Source organism: Microtus pennsylvanicus, chromosome 3 (assembly GCF_037038515.1).
Source record: "Microtus pennsylvanicus isolate mMicPen1 chromosome 3, mMicPen1.hap1, whole genome shotgun sequence".
NCBI lineage: Eukaryota > Metazoa > Chordata > Mammalia > Rodentia > Cricetidae > Microtus > Microtus pennsylvanicus.
Genome location: NC_134581.1, coordinates 130,026,665 through 130,045,650, shown reverse-complemented (window position 1 = coordinate 130,045,650; position 18,986 = coordinate 130,026,665). Strand labels below are relative to the sequence as shown.

The window sequence follows — 18,986 nt, the reverse complement described above, 5'->3', positions numbered from 1 at the left end:
CAACATAAAAATAGCTATAAAATCCTGATCTGGGACTCTCATACAAGGGGATGTTGTACTTTTGCATAGGAGGGATTTTGTTAGTGCATTAAACACCCCATGTTCTCTGAACCCAAGATTGGAAACCAGACTTTTAGTTCTCAGACCTCAAAAACTAGCAACTCTGAATCTCTACAAATCAGGATCAACCTGGGGCTCACACTCTTCGTGCAAGGATCAGGGGAGTCTGCAACCACAGATGGTGGCTTCTTCCCAGATAGAGGTTCAAACACCTCCTCTTCCTCCTTCTCCTCCTTCTCTTCCTCCTCCTTCTCCTCTCCTCCTCCTCCTCCTTCTCTTCCTCTTCCTCCTCCTCCTCCTCCTTCTCCTACTTCTTTTCTTTTTTCTTTCTTTTTTTTTTTTTTGGAGACAGTTTCTCTGCCTAGCTTTGGAACCTGTCCTGGAACTCAGGGTGACCTCGAACTTACAGAGACCATTCTGCCTCTGCCTCCTGAGTGCCCAGTTCACTTCACCCATTTCTAACATTCAGTATACTAATAGCAAGCCACTGGTTTCACTAATAGAAACCCATTTCTCATTTTAATTATGTCAACTAGCAAATCCTTCCGAGTCTGCAGGACTAAAGGAAGCTGGAAGAACTGGAGGAAGCCACCTTTGGAGTGTGGGACTTCTGAATCGTCTGGGTGACCACTCCTTTGGTTTCTAGCCCCAGTTAGGATGGCAGTCTGCCCCCTGGAATGCAGCTTAAATGCATTTCAGAAGCACACAACTGCATTATATTATATTGTCTTCGCCCACGAATTCCAGAGTCAATTGGAGACATCCTCACCAGCTGCTGGCTATTCTGGGAAGCCAGCTGGAAGGCAGGTATTAAGACTCCACCTGGAGGGTTGTCTGGGACTGACAAAAAATTGCCCACAAGCCTTTTGCACCCTACATTCGACCTCAGAAACCCGCACGGGTGGTTATTCGCTTCTCCTTATTCCGTTAGAGGAGATCACCTCTGACAGGCTTTCCCCTTCAGTGTCACGGACGTGCGTTTTATCTGAAACTGGATTCCGGTTCACCTTATCTGAAGCCTGGAGAAAATTCTGGTTCTTCCCTTATCTTCAAAGGGAGCAGGGCGCACATTGGCCGGCTTAAACAAGACATCATTTCGTGATGTCAAGCCCAGACTCTTGCAATCTGGATTCATTTGCCAGTTCCCCTTTATCCGGTGCAGTTGCTGGTGGCTTCGATTGTGTCAGGCCTGGGGCCCTTGATCTTTCGTCACCGTTGGTGCCGAACTTTCCGTCCCCTGAAGGGATGGAATTGCACATCAGTCAGGAAGAAAATTTCTTAAGTGTGTGGAAAGAAAATGATTGGGCGTTTTGTAACTCGCAGGAAGGGAAACTCTTTCCTTGTTTATGCCTTCTAGTGTGAAGTTTAAAAAAAAAAGTATTGGAAAGCAATCTTGTCAAGCTATACCATCAGCCCAAACTTAGATTTTGTTGTTGTTGATTTTTCTAGGCGGGATTTCTCTGTGTAGCCCTGACTGTGCTGGAACTTGCTATGTAGAACAGACCGACCACAAGCTCCCAGAGCTCCCCACCTGCCTCTGCCTAGCTAGTGCTGGGATTACAGGCGTGTACCTGACCTCCAAATTTTGATTGTTAAGCAATGGTTTTGAAAGTTATGTTTTATCATTTTGTGAGGTGGGGGTGCACATTTGTGTCCTCTGCCATGGTTGGTGTTGTGTGGAACTCAGAGAACAATTTGTCAAGAGTTGGCACTTCCTTCCTCCATGCAGGCCCCAGGGATTGAACTCGGTTCATCAGGCTTGGTGGCTGGTATTTTATCTTGTCTGCCCATTTAACCAGTGTGTTTAAGTGACTTGTTGTTTTGAGGTGAGGTCTTGCTCTGTAACACAGATTGTCTTCAAACTCTTGGCAGTCTTCCCGCCTCATTCTCTCAAATTCTGGGGTTATGAGATGAGTCACCATGCCCAGTTATCATTTGGGTATATGTTTGTGTGGAGAGAGAGAGAGAGAGAGAGAGAGAGAGAGAGAGAGAGAGAGAGAGAGAGAGAGAGAATGAGAAAGTATATGAAGACCTAAGGTCAAATTTCTGTGTCCTTTGATTTTTGAGTTGCTCCCTGGGATTCTTAAATTAGGCCAGGCTGGCTGGTCCCAGGGTCCTCCCATGTCTGCATCTCCAGCACAGGGATTCCAAGCAGCTGGCTTTCTTACATGGGTTCTGGGGCAAAACTCAGGTCTTCATGTAAACACCATACTGACTGAGCCATTTCAAACCCCTATTTAACTCAGTTTAACAGAAGACATAGAACTTGTGTTGTCATTTCTAACTCAAAGCCCATATATATGTATATTATATGTTATTCTTGTATATATATTTTTTATTTTTGACATGGCAAAAATGTACTCTTTTCAGACTTTCAGCATTTCATACCCTGCTGCTTCTAGTTTGTGAAGGATTCCTTTGTGATCTAGACACGGTTTCTGGGCTCTCGAAAGAGCCGTCAGTGGATCAGCTTGGCACTCTTGAGCTTTGAAGTGCTTAGGAGAAAAGGACAGGGTTGATGCAGGAGCCAAAAATCCAGTTCCTTGAAAGTGCTGTGGAAGACGGGCTAGACACCCCCGTTTTAGAGACTGACAGAGCCCCAATGGAGTCAAGGGCTTCATTTGGCCTCACTCTATGAAAACTCTGGAATAAACTTGTGGCTTCACAGGCAGCGTGGGAAGTCCATCTTTTTTTTCTTCAGGAAGGCTTGTCACCCAGGGCTTAAGGTTGCTTCTCATTTCATCAGACTCTGCCAAATACATTCCCTGCCTGTTTAATGATATCACTGAGTAAATGCCTTCTGTTTCTCTTCCTTTATAAGATAGTATCTTCCTTCGCAATTGTTCTGAGGTGTTTCAGCAAAGCCGTGGTTTTTGTTTTGTTCTTTTAACTTTCTTGTGTTCCCACTAGCCTCCTGTTACTTTCCACTTTCCCTTCTAAAGTTAGAGAGAGAAGGGACACTCTGCTTTTCCTGCAGTTAATCACTGGCTTGCCGAGGCTGGAGTCGGAAGTGACTCGCACCTTCCAGCACCTTCCCCGGTTGCGCTGCTCATTCTGCAATCACGTTCCACAGAGCGAGCCAGCTTCGGCCCTCGCTTACTGGAACTGAATGTCTGCCACTAAGTTTCTGCACTGAATTTCTGAATTTTGTTTTTTAAACTCCTGCCTTCCAGTCCTGGAGAGTGAACCTAGGGGGTCACATGCATGCTAGACAAATGCTTATCCTCAGTATGTTTCTGTAATTCCTAAAGAGAGGAGTAGAAGGTGCTGATACCCACCTTATGAAACATGGCTTTGCTTTAATGGCATTAAAATTAAAATGTCAGTGAAGAGCCGAGGGTGCAGCTTGGTGGTAGCGTTTGCATAGCAGGCTCAAAGCCCCCACTGGCATAAAATAAGGAAGGTGGTAGTAAACCAGTATTGACAGGCATCCTGCTTCATTCTAAAGATGAAAGAGCCCCCAATTCGTGATGATCAAAGTGGTGGCCTTTAATCCCAGAAGCTGAGGGCAGAGGCAGGCAGATCTATGAGTTCAAAGTCAGCATGGTCTACATTGTGAGTTCCAGGACAGCCAGGGTTATACACAGAAATCCTGTCTGGAAAAACAAAGCAAACAGCAACAAAAACAGAAATAATAAAAGCATTAGTGATTCTAGTGGGATGAAGGAAGGGGTAAATGAAACCAAGGGACGGACAATGTATGAACATGTCATAATCAAAGGCATTGTTTTGTATACCAAAAAAAGAACTTTTTTTTTTGAAGACAGAATTTCTCTGTGTAGCCTTGAGTGTCTTAGAACTCTCTATAGACCAGGCTGGCCGGCCTCAAACCCACAGAGATCCAGCTGAGGGTGTGTGTGTGTGTGTGTATACACACACATACATATATATGTATATATACATGTGTGTATATATATTTTTAATATATAATAAAAAAACCCTCAGAGTAACAGGTGCGCAGCCAGATAACAAGACTACGCAGATGCGACAATTGAGAGGAAAATGTGATGTCCTATGAAAAACCTAAGATCCCATGTTCTTATTAACCACAGATTGTGATACCGTGTAGAAACATTTTAGAAACTGGAGTGACCATGCCATTGGCCACTAGCTCTTTACAGCTTCGGGTAGCTAAGGAGAGTTGTATTATGCAGTCCTGAAGAACAGAACTGTAGTTAGTGACCTTGGTTATGGTGTTTGTAACGTATATGGTCAATTGCAGCCTTGGCAGTGGGGAACTGCAGCTTGTGAGAAGCCAGGAAAGGGATCTACTGCTTTCCGGTATAGAATATGGAAAAAGTCCTAAGGTATCTTATCCCCAGAATAGTTGTGTTACATCCAACCAAGAATTATATGTCTTTGAGAAGAAAAGTAGTTCCACAGAAAGACCTTCTTCATATACTTGGGGGTGCCTAGAAATAGTCTCGTCAGAAGCCTGTGATTGTCTGTAATAGCTGTACATTAACTATGCAATGTCTTCTACTTTAGTTTTATTTCATGTAACGTTTTTCTTTGCGTGTGCGAGTGCGCGCATATCTGCATGCTTGCGTACCTCAGTGTGTATGTGGAGCTCCGAGAACAGCTAGCAAGAGTTGGTTCTTTCTTTCCACTTTGTGGGCCCTAGGGTTAACTTGCATCCTCGGGCTTGATGGCAGGTGCTTTTCCCCGCTGAACTATCCTGCTGACCCTTTCTGCTACTTTAGGAGATAACATTTCAGATGAATCTTGTGTGTGTTAGTGGTCAGGTTTATTTTCTCTTGCTGTGCAGAGCACCCTGGCCAAAAGCAGTTTAGGGGAGCACGGGGTGTGTTCGGCTTATAGTGCTAGATCATAGTTCATCACCGAGGGAAGTCAAGGCAGGAACTCAAAGCAGGCCCTGTTTGCTAGTTCACGCAATGTTTCCTCCAGCCTACGAACTCACTTCCCTGTCAAGAAATACAGCAGGGACCATGAAGGACGCTGCTTGCTGATTGGTTCAGAGCTTGGCTTGCATTTAATTAGCTTTCAGGCCTCTCTGTGTAGGGATAGCACCGTCCACAGTGGGATGGGATAGGATAGCACTGTCCACAGTGGGATGGGCCTTCTTCATCCATTAACCGACAAGATAATCCCTCCTAGACATGTGCACAGGCACATTCTGTAATTCTGGCTCTCCTCTCAGATGATCTAGGCTATATCAACTTGATAGTTTAAACTATCCAGGGAGAGCTAGGCACACGTCACCACACAGAATGGATATTTAAAAGATTATTGAAGAGAGATCTCTATTCAAAAGAAAAAGCACGTGCCGCTGTTCGTTCCTGTTTCCTCTGTGTCTGTCCAGAAATGGGCATCTCACCCATGCTTGTGTTCTCTCCTTCTTCCAGAAGCCTCCCCAGCTTTCTGAGGATGCTAACCAGCTGAGAAGCAAGCAGGACGACTGTGGTGACTCTCGCCTGGAGCCTGCTGCCAGCTCTCCCTCCCCAGATCACAAAAACATGGAAATTGAGGTGTCCGTGGCAGAATGTAAAAGTGTGCCTGGAGTCACCTCTACCCCCCATTCCAAGGACCACTCTTCCCCCTTATACTCGCCCTCACACAATGGCCTCCTCGCTGATCACCATGAGTCCTTAGATAACGATGTTGTCAGAGAGATCCAATATCTAGACGAGGTGCTGGAGGCCAATTGCTGTGACTCCTCTGTGGATGGGACTTACAACGGAATCTCCTCCCCAGAGCCTGGCGCGGCCATACTGGTGAGCAGCCTGGGCTCACCTGCCCATACACCTACCCCCTCAGCTACTCAGGCCGAACCCACTGAGAAAGCATCCGGCAGGCAGGTGCCTCCTCACATTGAGCTCAGTAGAAGCCCTTCTGACACCATGGCTGAAGGAGAAAGAGCCAATGGGCATGCCATTGACCAGCCCCAAGGCATGCTGGGGGACGGCCTGCAGGCTCCTGCCAGTCCCAGCTCCTCTACCAGCTCGCATTGCTCCTCCCGAGATGGGGAGTTCACGCTCACCACGCTGAAGAAGGAGGCCAAGTTTGAGCTGCGGGCCTTCCATGAGGACAAGAAACCCTCCAAGCTTTTTGAGGAGGATGAACGGGAGAGGGAGCAGTTCTGCGTGCGGAAAGTGAGGCCCTCGGAAGAGATGCTCGAGCTGGAGAAGGAGCGGCGGGAGCTCATCCGGAGTCAGGCTGTGAAGAAGAATCCGGGCATTGCCGCCAAGTGGTGGAATCCCCCCCAGGAAAAAACTATTGAGGAGCAGCTGGACGAGGAACATCTGGAGTCGCACAGAAAGTACAAGGAGCGCAAAGAGAGAAGGGCACAGCAGGAACAGCTACAGCTACAGCAACAGCTGCAGCAGCAGCAGCAACAGCAGCAACCGCCCCTGCCCCAGCCCTGCACAGCCCCAGCTTCTCACGAACACCTAGACGGCATTGAACGCACCAAAGAGGATGTGGTCACCGAGCAGATTGACTTCTCTGCAGCACGCAAGCAGTTCCAGCTGATGGAGAATTCCCGGCAAACGGTGGCCAAGGGCCAGAGCACACCACGGCTTTTCTCCATCAAGCCCTTCTACAGACCGCTTGGATCCCTCAACTCAGATAAGCCGCCAACCATCTTGAGACCAGCTACCCTTGGGGGACCTCTGGAAGATTGCAGCAGCCAGGCAGCCAAGGGGCAGAGAGAGTCCTGTGCATCCGAGAGCCAGTCTCCAGGAGCAGGCCTGGGTAGCACTGCCACTCAGGGAAAGGAAGGGCCATACAGTGAGCCTTCTAAACGTGGACCCTTGTCTAAATTGTGGGCAGAGGATGGGGAGTTCACGAGTGCCCGGGCCGTGCTTACTGTAGTCAAGGACGAAGATCATGGGATTTTGGACCAGTTTTCAAGATCTGTCAATGTGTCTTTGACCCAAGAGGAGCTGGACTCAGGTTTGGACGAGCTGTCTGTGAGGTCTCAGGACACCACTGTCCTGGAGACTCTGTCCAATGACTTCAGCATGGACAACATTAGTGATAGCGGGGCTTCCAACGAGACACCCAGTGCCCTTCAGGAAAACTCTCTGGCTGACTTCCCTCTGCTCCAAACTCCCCAAACAGACAACCCCTCAGAGGGCCGAGAAGGAGTCTCCAAGTCCTTCAGTGACCATGGTTTCTATTCTCCTTCTTCCACACTGGGAGATTCCCCATCGGTGGATGACCCCTTGGAGTATCAGGCTGGGCTCCTGGTGCAGAATGCCATCCAACAAGCCATAGCTGAGCAGGTGGATAAGGCTGAGCCGTACACCAGCAAGGAGGAGCCAGAGCAGCAGGGACCCGAAGCAACAGCCAAGGAAGCCGAAAGCATGGCTTCTGGCACCGGGAAACCCCAGAGCATGTTTGCACCACCTCAGGTGTCTTCTCCCGTTCAAGAGAAAAGGGATGTGTTACCAAAGATCCTCCCCGTGGAGGACAAGGCACTCAGGGAAAAGGGGCCCTCCCAGCCACTGGCAGCTGTACAGCCCAGCGGGCCAGTCAACATGGAAGAGAGCAGGCCCGAAGGAGGCTACTTCAGCAAGTACTCAGAGGCAGCCGAGCTGAGAAGCACAGCCTCCCTCCTGGCTACGCAAGAGTCTGATGTCATGGTTGGGCCCTTCAAACTAAGGTCAAGGAAGCAGCGGACTTTGTCCATGATTGAAGAAGAGATCCGAGCAGCCCAGGAAAGGGAAGAGGAGCTGAAGCGACAGAGACAAGCGGCCCAGAGCGTCCCCAGCCCCAGGGCCAAGAACGCCCCATCGCTGCCTTCCAGAACTCCCTGCTACAAAACTGCTCCAGGTGAGTGACAGCCGAATCCTGAGCCCAGGTGTCGTGCAGAGCACCTGCTGCTTCCACCGTTCTGTGGGGAGCCTCCATTATGCCTCTGGCAGGAGGATTTCCGCGACTGCGAGGATGCCAAACTTAGGTGGTGGTTGCTATTTCTCAGTGGGTACCAGGGCTCCTTGCCTCTCAATCTGCCTAGTCTTGATTTATTGTATAGATTGTTTAATTTCTTTTCCCATTGGAGGGTTGCTTTTTGGTCAAATGTGGCGTAGACCCTGGTAGAGTGCACCCAAGTGCCATCTGTGTCTTCAAATCAGTAACTGAACCTTCAAAAGCTAGACCTAAATCCATCTATTTTGGGGATGTGTTCTACAACCCCTTTTGGGATACTGGCTTTCTTCCTAGACGTGATGGTCACCATGACTCAGTGTTGCTGGCTATAGACAACTCTATCCATGTTCTTTGTGGGTAGGTTTGGTTTCATTTATATGATCACAACCAGTTACAACCATGAAATAATAGACCACATGTAAGGTGGTCCCATAAGATACCACCCAGTGTGACATTATAACCATCTTGGTTTCTTTCTAAGTCTACTCTGTGATGCTCATACCATGAGATGGCCTAGCTATGTCTTCCTCAGACATTTTTCAGAATGTTTCCAACCTCCCAACCTCATGCAAATTAATGTTGGGTTATTAGTGCTCACAGGCAGCCTCAATGGACAGAATTTTCAACATCTACCTGTATGTCTGTCTTATTTATCTGTCATCTATCTATTTATCTATCTATCTATCTATCTATGAAACATGGGTTCATGCAGAGATCTTTTTCAAAAACTGGTAAGTGTGTATGTGTGTGTGTGTGTGTGTGTGTGTGTAAAAGAGAGACTGTGAGCATGCTCATGTCATGGTGTGCATTTGGAGGTCACTTGATACCTTTCAGGAATCAGTTCTCACCTTCCACCTTGTTGAGCAGGCTCTTGTTCCTGCACCTGGGCTGTGTAGCCCAGGCTAGCCAGTCTGCAGGCTTCCCTGTGTGTCTCTCATCTCTGCCTGTTGGGGCACTGGGAATACAAATGCGCACTACTGCATCTAGATTTTTTTTTTAAAAATTTATTTATTCATTCATTCATTATGTATACAATATTCTGTCTGTATGTATATCTGAAGGCCAGAAGAGGGCACCAGACCTCATTACAGATGGTTGTGAGCCACCATGTGGTTGCCGGGAATTGAACTCAGGACCTTTGGAAGAGCAGGCAATGCTCTTAACCACTGAGCCATCTCTCCAGCCCTGCATCTAGATTTTTTGACTCAGGTTCTCGGGATCCAAACTCGGATCGTCAGGGGTACATGGCAAGTGGTTTTACCCACCCAGGCATCTTTTCATTCTGATTTAATGAGCTCCTCATATTTGTCATACGAATTCCTTCCCTAGGTAGACAAACAATTCCCACCTAACCCCCCTTTATAAGCTCCCACAGTCAAATCAGAGTACCGTTCACCAAGGTCACCCGGGGGAGCCCATGAGCTTGTTGAACTTATTTACTGAGCACGGGTGCAGGGTTGCATATTGACCCCAAAGTTGCCACACCGAGATGTCTTTATCTAGCTTGGATGATTGCTTCCTCATAACTGCATAAATAGAGTTCCCCCTTTGGTTAACCTTCCCTGGCCTATGGATTCTAGAGACTCCGGAGACCTGGAGGCTGTGCACAGTACTGCATACAAATGCCAAGGACAGGCAAGGCGGAGTAGTGGGACTCTCAGATGAGGGCTCAGTGACCATCCCCACTCCCTCTTTCTCTGAGGGAACAGTCAACATACCCACTGGTGATAGTCTCCTGCAAGCTGGTACCGCTGGGTCTGATGCAGATGGCGGCTGTTTTGTTCAGAGGACGTGTTCTACAAAACACCTTTTCTCTTTCCATGTTTCCAGCCTTCCTTCCCATATATGCAGCTTCTTGATATCCTCAATATGTTATTTGTTTGACCTCTCTAGCCACACCATAGAACCAAACTCCTGTTTTCTTCATCAAATTATGTACCAGTATTCATTTCTAGGTGATCACTGTGCCCACCCCTCTATGCTGTTTACCTCTCTTAGTAAAGAGACCCTGTCCCTTGTCCACCTTGCTCTGACTCACGGTGGCTCCTCCCAACCCTCGCAGACCTCATGTTTTTTAGCACCACCGAATGACTCTTGGACCAAGTTGTTCAGGAAGGAAAGGGAAGGGAGGTGGAGGAGGAAGAGCACAGAGATCTCCTTGATGGGCCTTTAATTCCTCCTGGTCCCAGGCCAGAGCCAGTTGAGTGCTTAAGGCAGGAAAACTGTCAGGGAAAGTTTTTGTTAGTGGTTAGCCACAAGATCGTGGCTTTTCCTGGCAATTCTCAGTTGTCAAGTTCACTTGAAACTCTTTGGGGCTGAGAGCTGGCTTGACACGGATGGCAGCTGAGCATCCTGTCCTGGAGAAAAGTCTTTGTACTGCTTGATTTCAGCCTCAACTTGGGAGTTACTGCACAAGCAGGCGATGGTGATACCCAGAATGTTGGCAGCCTCGCGGATGGAGGCACAGTCTGTGTGTGTATTGGCTCCTCCCACTTACATGGAAGGCAGGTATCATGGTTCCCTCACAGCTGCCAGTTACTGCCAACTCTGCCTACCCTGTTGGGTTATTTCATTATAAACCTTTTCTAAAGTCCATATTATGGTCAAATGGACACTATAACAAAACACCTTGGGCTGAGTAATTTATGAACAATAGAAATTTATTTCTTACAGTTTTATAGACTGGGATGTACAAGATTAAGGCTCTGCAAGGACCCACATTCTGGTTTATAGATAGAACCCCCTCTTGATATCCTCATGTGGTGGGAAGGAGGAAGACACGTAGTCCCTTGTGGCCTCTTTCATAAGGGCATTAATCCCATCCCTGTTGACTCAGACCTCACTTTTGCGTCACCTGTCTGAAGCTCCCCGCTGAAAGCATCCACTGGAACCTACATTTCAAGGATGCATGGGGTTCCCAAACACCAGACCACAGCAGCTGGTATTCTGGATTCTCAACTTGGTCTCAATGGAGCCTCTCACGCATTGCCCCCAGCTTTACTTCTAACACATCAACTGTTGAGTGTGAGACGTGCTGCTACTTTGTCTGCATTTAGCTGATGCACTCGTCAGGCTTTCCTGTTAGCATTGGGTTTGCCCTACAAGAAGCCAGGGTTCCAGTGTTTGCTCCTTGACTTCCAGCAGCCTGGTTCTGGTTTCTCTAGAACCTTCTTCTGTGTGGATGCTGGTCTCCTTCCCCATGTCTTATCCTCACAGCATTCATTTTAGTCCCTCTAAAAATATAGTAATTGTCAGGTATGATGCCCATTTTTAATCCAATATTCAGGAGGCAGAGGCAAGAGGATCTCTATGAGTTCGAGCTCAGTCTACGTTGTGAGTTCCAGGACAGCCAGGTCTATGCTCTGTAGAAAGACCCATCTCAGAAAACAAACAAAAAAGTGCTGGGCAGTGGTGGTGGCACACCTTTAATCCCAGCACTCAGGAGGCAAAGGGAGGCGGATCTTTGTGAGTTCGAGGCTAGCCTGGTCTACAAGAGCTAATTCTTTGACAACCAAAGCTGTTACACAAAGAAACCCTGTCTCAAAAAACCAAACTGGATGTGGGGGGCGGAGAGACAGTAATTTATTGGTGTGTATGTTCTGTCCTGATCTTGTTGCCACATTGAACATAGTCATAGTATGATGCACACAGACCCCATTAATTCATATTTATAGCCAGAATATGCAGAAAAGACACCATGGCTTCCTAGAATTACAGCGTGGAAAGATGAATCAAAATTTAAGTGAATAAAAACTTCACTTTTCTTTTCTTTCCACTCCTGGAAACCTCTGGAGTATTGCTTGGCCAGGGGGAAGCTGACACATTACTCTGGCAATTTGTGGCTTAGAACTTCTGGTTCCAACATGGACTTTTATGAATGAAATATTGCTAGCTCTCTTCTGCACCGCTTCATGCTTCCTGCCAGAAGTGACTCAGTTGGTTTTCTGTGTGATTCAGATCAGATTAATGATAGTAGGTGCCGAAAAGTAATAACTCACTCCTTATCTGGGAGAAATCGTGCTGGCCACATGCTGCACCCTAAGACTGTAAGATGATAAAATCCACCGAGAACGGGTGTGCCAGAGAAGGAGAGACGTGCAGATTCTTCCCCCTGTTAGCTAAGAAAACCTCCAAAGGCTAGGTATTGACAAGATGCATGGAAGGTGTCTCCTTCTCCTACCCCCTTTATAAAGGAGTGGTGAAGGCATATAGTTCTATCTGCCTGGGAGGCTGAAGCAGGGACCTCATGTTCAAGGCCTGTCTGTGCTAGAGAGAGCAGGAGGCCAGTTTAGGTAGCTTAACAAGATCCTTTCTCAAAATAAACAAGGAAGGAAAAGGCTGGGGAGTTCAGTGGTAGAGCGCTTGCTGAGCATGCACAAGGCCATGGGTTCAATCCCCATACCTCGGAAAGGAGAGAAAGGAAGAAGAAAATAGAAGCTCCTTGACAGGTGTATGAGCCCAGTTTGAAGGGGAAACCCATACATTAGAGTAAAATACCCTTGAGGAGAGAATGGGGTATGCCTCCCCAAACATCTTTTAAAACCCAAGCAATAATTAAGAGCCCCCCCAAAGTCCTTGCATTTTGTGGGTGCCGATACCCAGTTCTCAGTGTTTGTATCTATTATTAGGTATCACCCTGTTTCATTCCCAGCTTCTAAGAACACCAGGGACATTCAGGGAGGTGGTGAGCAACTTTGTTTTCTGATAGTTTCTGTTTTCACACCGGATGTTGACCTGATAGAGCAAGCTGGATGGTTTTCGAGGTGAAGTGGTATATTATGGGGAACGGTTAAAGAAAAAAAAAGGTAGGTGTGAACATCGAGCCCCACTGCTTGGAGCATCTGCCTGTGTCTTTTCATAGTGGGTGACCAGATGGCTGTGAAGATAGGCTTAGTGCCATATGTCTGAAATCCTAGCACTCAGGATGAGACAGGAGGGTTACGGGGCCAGCCTGAACAACACTGGAAAGTTAAGGCTAGCCTGAACAACATAATAAGAACTTGTCTGAACATGCTCCACCCTCTATCCGCCCCCCCCCCCCAATTCACTCACACAAAGAAAAATTTAGAGAAAATCTTGTTGTCAGTTTGGGCTATAGTTCTACAAGAGTTGATTATTACCTTAATATAAAAAGTATTAACCGGCTTGTTACCCCTTCCTCTTTATTATCTTCAAATATCATAAAGGGAAATTGTAAGCAGAAAAACCCAAGTACTGGTGGATGTTAGAACAATGCCTCTGCAGTGGAGCCCGTGGCTTGTTCTGTGCTAAGAGAGTCAGAGGATGACTGGGCGGTGGTGGCGCACGCCTTTAATCCCAGCACTCGGGAGGCAGAGGCAGGCGGATCTCTGTGAGTTCGAGGCCAGCCTGGTGTACAAAAGCTAGTTTCAGGACAGCCAGCGCTGTTACACAGAGAAAGCCTGTCTCAAAAAGCCCAAAACAAACAAACAAACAAACAAGCAAAGCCAGAGGAGGCCAAACTTCATTGCACCTGCTGGCAGCTGCTGGGGGGGGTGGAGGGGATTCTTCTAGACTGTAATGGAATAAAACTTTCCATCAGGAAGTATGGCGAACCCAGTTTAGACAGCTCAGAGAAGTCCAGCTGGCTGTGTGAAGCAGCCTCAGCTTTATGTGGAATGTCCAACAGGTGCTTGGTGTCCGTTGCTCTGTTTCCTGAACATTCTTTGCTGCGTAAATCTAATCCTGCTGGCTGCAGCTTAGCAAGACCTTAAAAGCAGTATGCAGTACTAGTTACTTCAGTTACTTCATTCATATTGTCTCATTTGCCAGCACTTAACTTCCTCCTCCCAATACATACACATGATATAAAGACATGAAACTGTACACATGTGTACACATGAATGTATATACACATACATAAACATTTTTTTTTTGGAGACAAAGTCTTACTCTTAGCTCAGGCTGCCCTGGAATCAGTCTGTCTGTCTATCTATCTATCTATCTATCTATCTATCTATCTATCATCTATCTATCTATCTATCTATCTATCTATCTATCTATCTATCTATCCATCCCCATCCATTCAACCATCTATGTAGTTCTAAGCTATCAACGGCCTATGTGCATGGGTTTGGCCCAAAGAGGTGACCTTGATGGCTTGCTGGTATTTTCAGAACTGAATACAGGCTAAATTCCTGGCACTATTCAATGATTTAGGCAGATGGGGGCATGTTAGCTATCTAGGCTGGTTGCCTTATAAGTTTTCTCTGCCAATTCATTTCCCAGGAAGAAGCTTAGCCATTCACTCCAGTGTCAAGTTCATACCCAAAACCTACAAAGGAACTGGATTAATCTGAGAATGAGCAGGGATTGGTGTTCGCTCTTTTGATTGAACACATGTTTGGCATCATGAGATCAAAGTCAATGACATTTGGTCACTGGTAGTCATGGAGCATGATAGTTGCCTTTTAAACATTCTCTGTCCCTTTGAACTTTCCTGTACTTCACTGATCTTAACCCAACAAATGTCTTTCTTTATAAAGTACCCGCTGTTTCTAAAGAAATCGATAAGAAAAGCCCACATGAATGCAGTGTTACTTTTGGACATTACTCTCAAAGGCTTTGAAAACTAACTGTCGTGCTCCAACCTGTCAATCTCGATCCCGAGAAGGATTAGACTCCAGGCTATCCTCTGTGCAGGCCCGTACGTGGTCATGGCTTTCAGGTAACACCATTTGAAGAAAGCAAACCCTTTCTCTTCAGTTTAACTCCCTCCGTGGACGTCAGTTCTTTCGTATTCAAGTTGTGTTAGCCCCTTTGCTGATTGACCCTGCCTTGCCTCCTGGTTGTGTTCATACCTGGTGGGAGGCACCACATGGGGTCCTCATTGCTAACCTATGCCTGGCTACTCGTGCTCTGGGAATTAAGACAACTCTCCCAGGAATCAGACTCAGCCACAGACAAGGAAAGTCTTCAGTCTTAATCTTACAGAGAGGAAGTGAATCAAAAGGCCTAATTCTTGCAAGATCCCTGTTGAGGAATGTGAGCTAATCAAAGGCAGCTTGGGAGCAGGATGTCCCGACCCGTAACTGCTGGAGCCTGGACAGGAAGTGACTGCGACTCCTACTAGACTTGTGTACTTCCCAAGGAGCTTGGCTTTTCGGATGCATTTGATCTTTGTGAATAAGTCTATGGGAGGGTGTGGACGGCTGACTGGGAGAGGGGGATTATACAAAAGAACCAGTCAAGGATGGTAGGTTCTTTAAAGGAGCCAGTTACTCCTCTGGAGTCACATCTGAAGTTCAGTTCCGTGCTAGCTGTGCGAATAGTTCCTTTCACCTGTTTCCTCGTCAGTAAGAATGGGACCAATAGAGTAACAGCCTTTCCAAAAATTTGAAAACACTGTCTGGCACATAAAAGGCTCCCAAGAATCGGTATTACCGGACTGGAGAGGTGGCTTAGTGGCGGAGAGCACTTGTTCTTTCGGATGACCCTGGTTCTGTTCCCGGCACTCACATGTTGGATCATAGCCATTCAGCTCCAGTTCAAGGGGTCAAAAAGCGCATTTCTGATCTCTGCAGGTACCAGCCATGTATGTACTGTGCATAATACATGCAAGCAAAACTCTCACGTGCATGAGATAAATAAATCTTTAAAACTACTTTTTAAAATTAATTTAGTTTCATTTTATGGACATCAGTGTGAGGGTTTCAGATCCTCTGAACTGAAATTACAGACAGTTGTGAGCTGCCATGTGGGTGCTGGGAACTGAACCTGGGTCCTCTGGAAGAGCAACCAGTGCTCCTAACCGCTGAGCCATCTCTCCAGCCCCTTAATACTGCCTTTAAGGTTCATTACTATGGATTTATGGTTGCTTCTGGGCCTTAAGAAAAGGCCTAGAGACGTCAGCAGTGCCACCAATAAGCTGTTCTTTTACAGTGGCTATGACCTCCAGATACATACCTGAACGTGCTGTATGGGTCGGTTTCATTCTAGTTGAGAGAACTCCCTTAGAATTAAGGTTTCCCATGTAAAACCTGACTTCGGGAAGGAGTTTGACTATGTCAAAACACAAAGGATGTCCATGCTAAAATGTACTCAGTGGCACTAAATTTACACACACTACCATAGAAGTGCTCCCTAGAGAATCTCAGAACAGAACACACCCCAGCACTCTTCAAGCAAATCTCTTGAGTTTGAGGCTTGCCTGGACTACCTAGTGAGTTCCAGGGCCGCCAAGGCTAGACAGAGGAACACTGTGCTGGGATTAAGGGCATGTACCACCACCATCCCAGCTTTATCTCTGTCTTCTAATCACATTTTAAACCAATCATCTTCAGAGAAACAGAGCTCCTCCCCTCCTAGGGTCTCTCTTCCATTCAGGTTCACAGAGTAGCCCCCTAGACTCAGCGATCCATCCCCTCCTGCCTGCCCCAACTAACTTCAAAGCAACCATATTTGCTAGTTCTTCAGACTTATTCCACCTTCCAGGGCCTTTCTTATTCTTGTATTTATGATCTTAAAGTTCCCAGCATCCCATTCTCCCACCTGGGGGCCTTCAAAGGAAGAGATAAAAAGAAGGAAGATTGCTCAAGGTGTGGGGGTCACAGCAGGAGCTGCACAAGCCCAAGTGTTTGGGGGGCTGATGATGAGGAAGTGGAAACTGCGGCTCTGGGTTCATCTGAGCGGTTTCAGATGCTGGTTGACTCACCGCCCCCCCCCCCCCAGCTATGTGAAGAAAAGAGGCCATTGACAGAGGCGCAGGCTGGGCACGTCATCTGGTGGGTGTTTTTGTTCAGTTTGGTTTGGTTTTTTAAATTCAAGTGGGTGATAGCTTTTTCTCTTGAGAAATGTTAGGAACAAAGGATCTTTGAGTTATGACCGCAGACTCTGCAGACAGAGGGTGCAATAATCGCCCAAATTCAAACTTGCTTTACATACTCATACAAAAATATCTAAACCTCTGGAGTCTGCATCTCAGGCTTTCCCGAGGAAGACTCGAGTCGGCAGGGATGACATGCTGTGCCCCAGCAGACACAGCCTTCCCTGCGTTCTGTGAGTAAGAAATGTTACACATTCTTTATTCTGCCCACTGCTGGTACAGCCTACCCGAGGGAAACCCCAAAACACAGCCAAGCATGGAGGTCTTTGGACCAGAAAATGCTTTAACTATTTCTGGTGCATAGATAGGAAACATGTTCAGACTTCCTAGTTGCCTTTGCCTCTCTTGGTGGGAGACAGCATGGGCTGGTTCCAAGGGAAATCCTAGCGCCCTTCTTGCTTCTGAGCCTGCCTGGCTGTATTGCAGCTGTGAATTTGACCTAGTGAACCCAGCAAGTGAAGGTTAAAATGAGCAGGTTGATCCATTTATTTCTGCCTGAACTAATTATATTTAAAATAAATATTTCCAGTCTGAGTGTGATGGAACACCTTTGTAATGCCAGCACTTGAGAAGTGGAAACAAGAGAATCAGGAGAGGAGTTTGAGACCAGCCTGGGCAGTATGAGAGACTCTTCAAAAGAAAAAAAAAAGATCTGGTTTATTTTATATTTTAAAATTTATTTGTGCTGAAGTAGATGCATTTGGGGAGGCTGAGGCAGGAGGATTACCATATATTACTGAAAAATGAGGATATAACTGCCCCAAGGTATGGTTGAGGAGAGGGTTTTATTGTAGATATGAGGGCAGGGCATCTGAAAGAGTCAGACTGAACTGGGCCAGGGGGAAGGGAGAGAGAGACAGAGAGAGAGAGAGAGAGAGAGAGAGAGAGAGAGAGAGAGAGAGAGAGACACCAGGAGCTGAGGGCACAAGAAACCACTGGTCCAAAATGGCTGCCTTTATATAGGAAGCAGAAGCCGAGGAAAAGGAAGCAGAAGCCCCACCATTGAGGGAGAGCTTTAGGGTAGGGGGTGGGGTGAGGAGTGATGGGTGGAGCCACAAGCGCTGAGTGAGACTTGTTTCGGGTTTCTTGACCTAACAAGGGCGACATTACCACAAGTTTCAGGGACCAGGGCTTGGCAACCCTTAGGGAGGCTATTCTGCTGCTGACTGGGCCGATTTTCACCCTCATGTCTTCATGTTTGCCTTCTTTCCCGCTAGTAACTGGGGTGGAGCCTAGGGCCTCACATATGCTGGGCAAGCACTCTGCTCCCCCCCCCCATTAGTTCAGGCTGACCTTGAACTTGAGAGCTTCCTGCCTCTTTCTCCCTAGTGAGAGGATTACAAGAGTTTACTACCGCACCCAACTTAATCTGCTTTTGTGGCCTGCTTTTTCTTACTTCCCCTCAAGGATTTCTCTCAATTTGTGGCTAAAGTGTGATTGGAAGTGATTAAATAATACTCCATAACTAAATGAGATCAGTATAACTGTTCTTCCACAGGCAAATAAGTTGGTTTAAATATGAAAAACAAAAGAAATCCTGGTGTACAGCTTTATGTCTTTGCTTAGATGTTGGCTGGACTTGCATGGCCTTCCCTTAGAGGTTGGTCAGCTACTGTACATTAGAGAATTTCATGAGCCATTTTCCTTCTGACATTAGTAGGAATTCCATGAAGCAGGGTTCTCCTGTTAAATGAATTTAAGCGATCTGTGCTCCCACTCATGAATTAGAGGTTCACAGCTATAGCTATATCAACACAGAAACAAGAAGTCTTCTCATAAAGACTCTCCCACACATCAACACACCTTTTAAATGATTTATTATGTTCACACACACACACACACACATATATGTATATATACACATACATATACATATATGCATACACATGATACTGTCTTAGTTAGGGTTTCTATTGCTGGGAAGAGACACCATGACCAAGGCAACTCTTATAAACAAAACATTTAATTGGGGCTTGCTTACAATTTCAGAGGTTTAATCCATTACCATTATGGCAGGAAGCATGACTACATCAGGCAGACACCAGTGGAGTGACTGAGAGCCACATCCTGATCCATGGGCTGAGAGAAAGACTATGGGTTTGGCGTGGGCTTTTGAAACCTCCAAGTTCATCCCCAGTGACATACTTCCACCAAGGCCACACCTTTTAACTTCTCTAATTTTTTCAAGTAG

General features: G+C 46.7%; 1 protein-coding gene across 13 annotated transcripts in view; it reads left to right on the top strand.

Moving 5' to 3' along the window:
• The window catches only part of Palm2akap2 (PALM2 and AKAP2 fusion), a 409,045-nt gene that overhangs the window by 371,492 nt on the left and 18,567 nt on the right, over positions 1 to 18,986 (top strand). For all 13 annotated transcript variants that reach the window (XM_075967151.1, XM_075967150.1, XM_075967149.1 and 10 more), the window contains one exon: positions 5,427 to 7,857. In XM_075967151.1, coding sequence (XP_075823266.1) covers positions 5,427 to 7,857 — 2,431 coding nt within the window. The remainder of the gene's footprint in view (positions 1 to 5,426; positions 7,858 to 18,986) is intronic.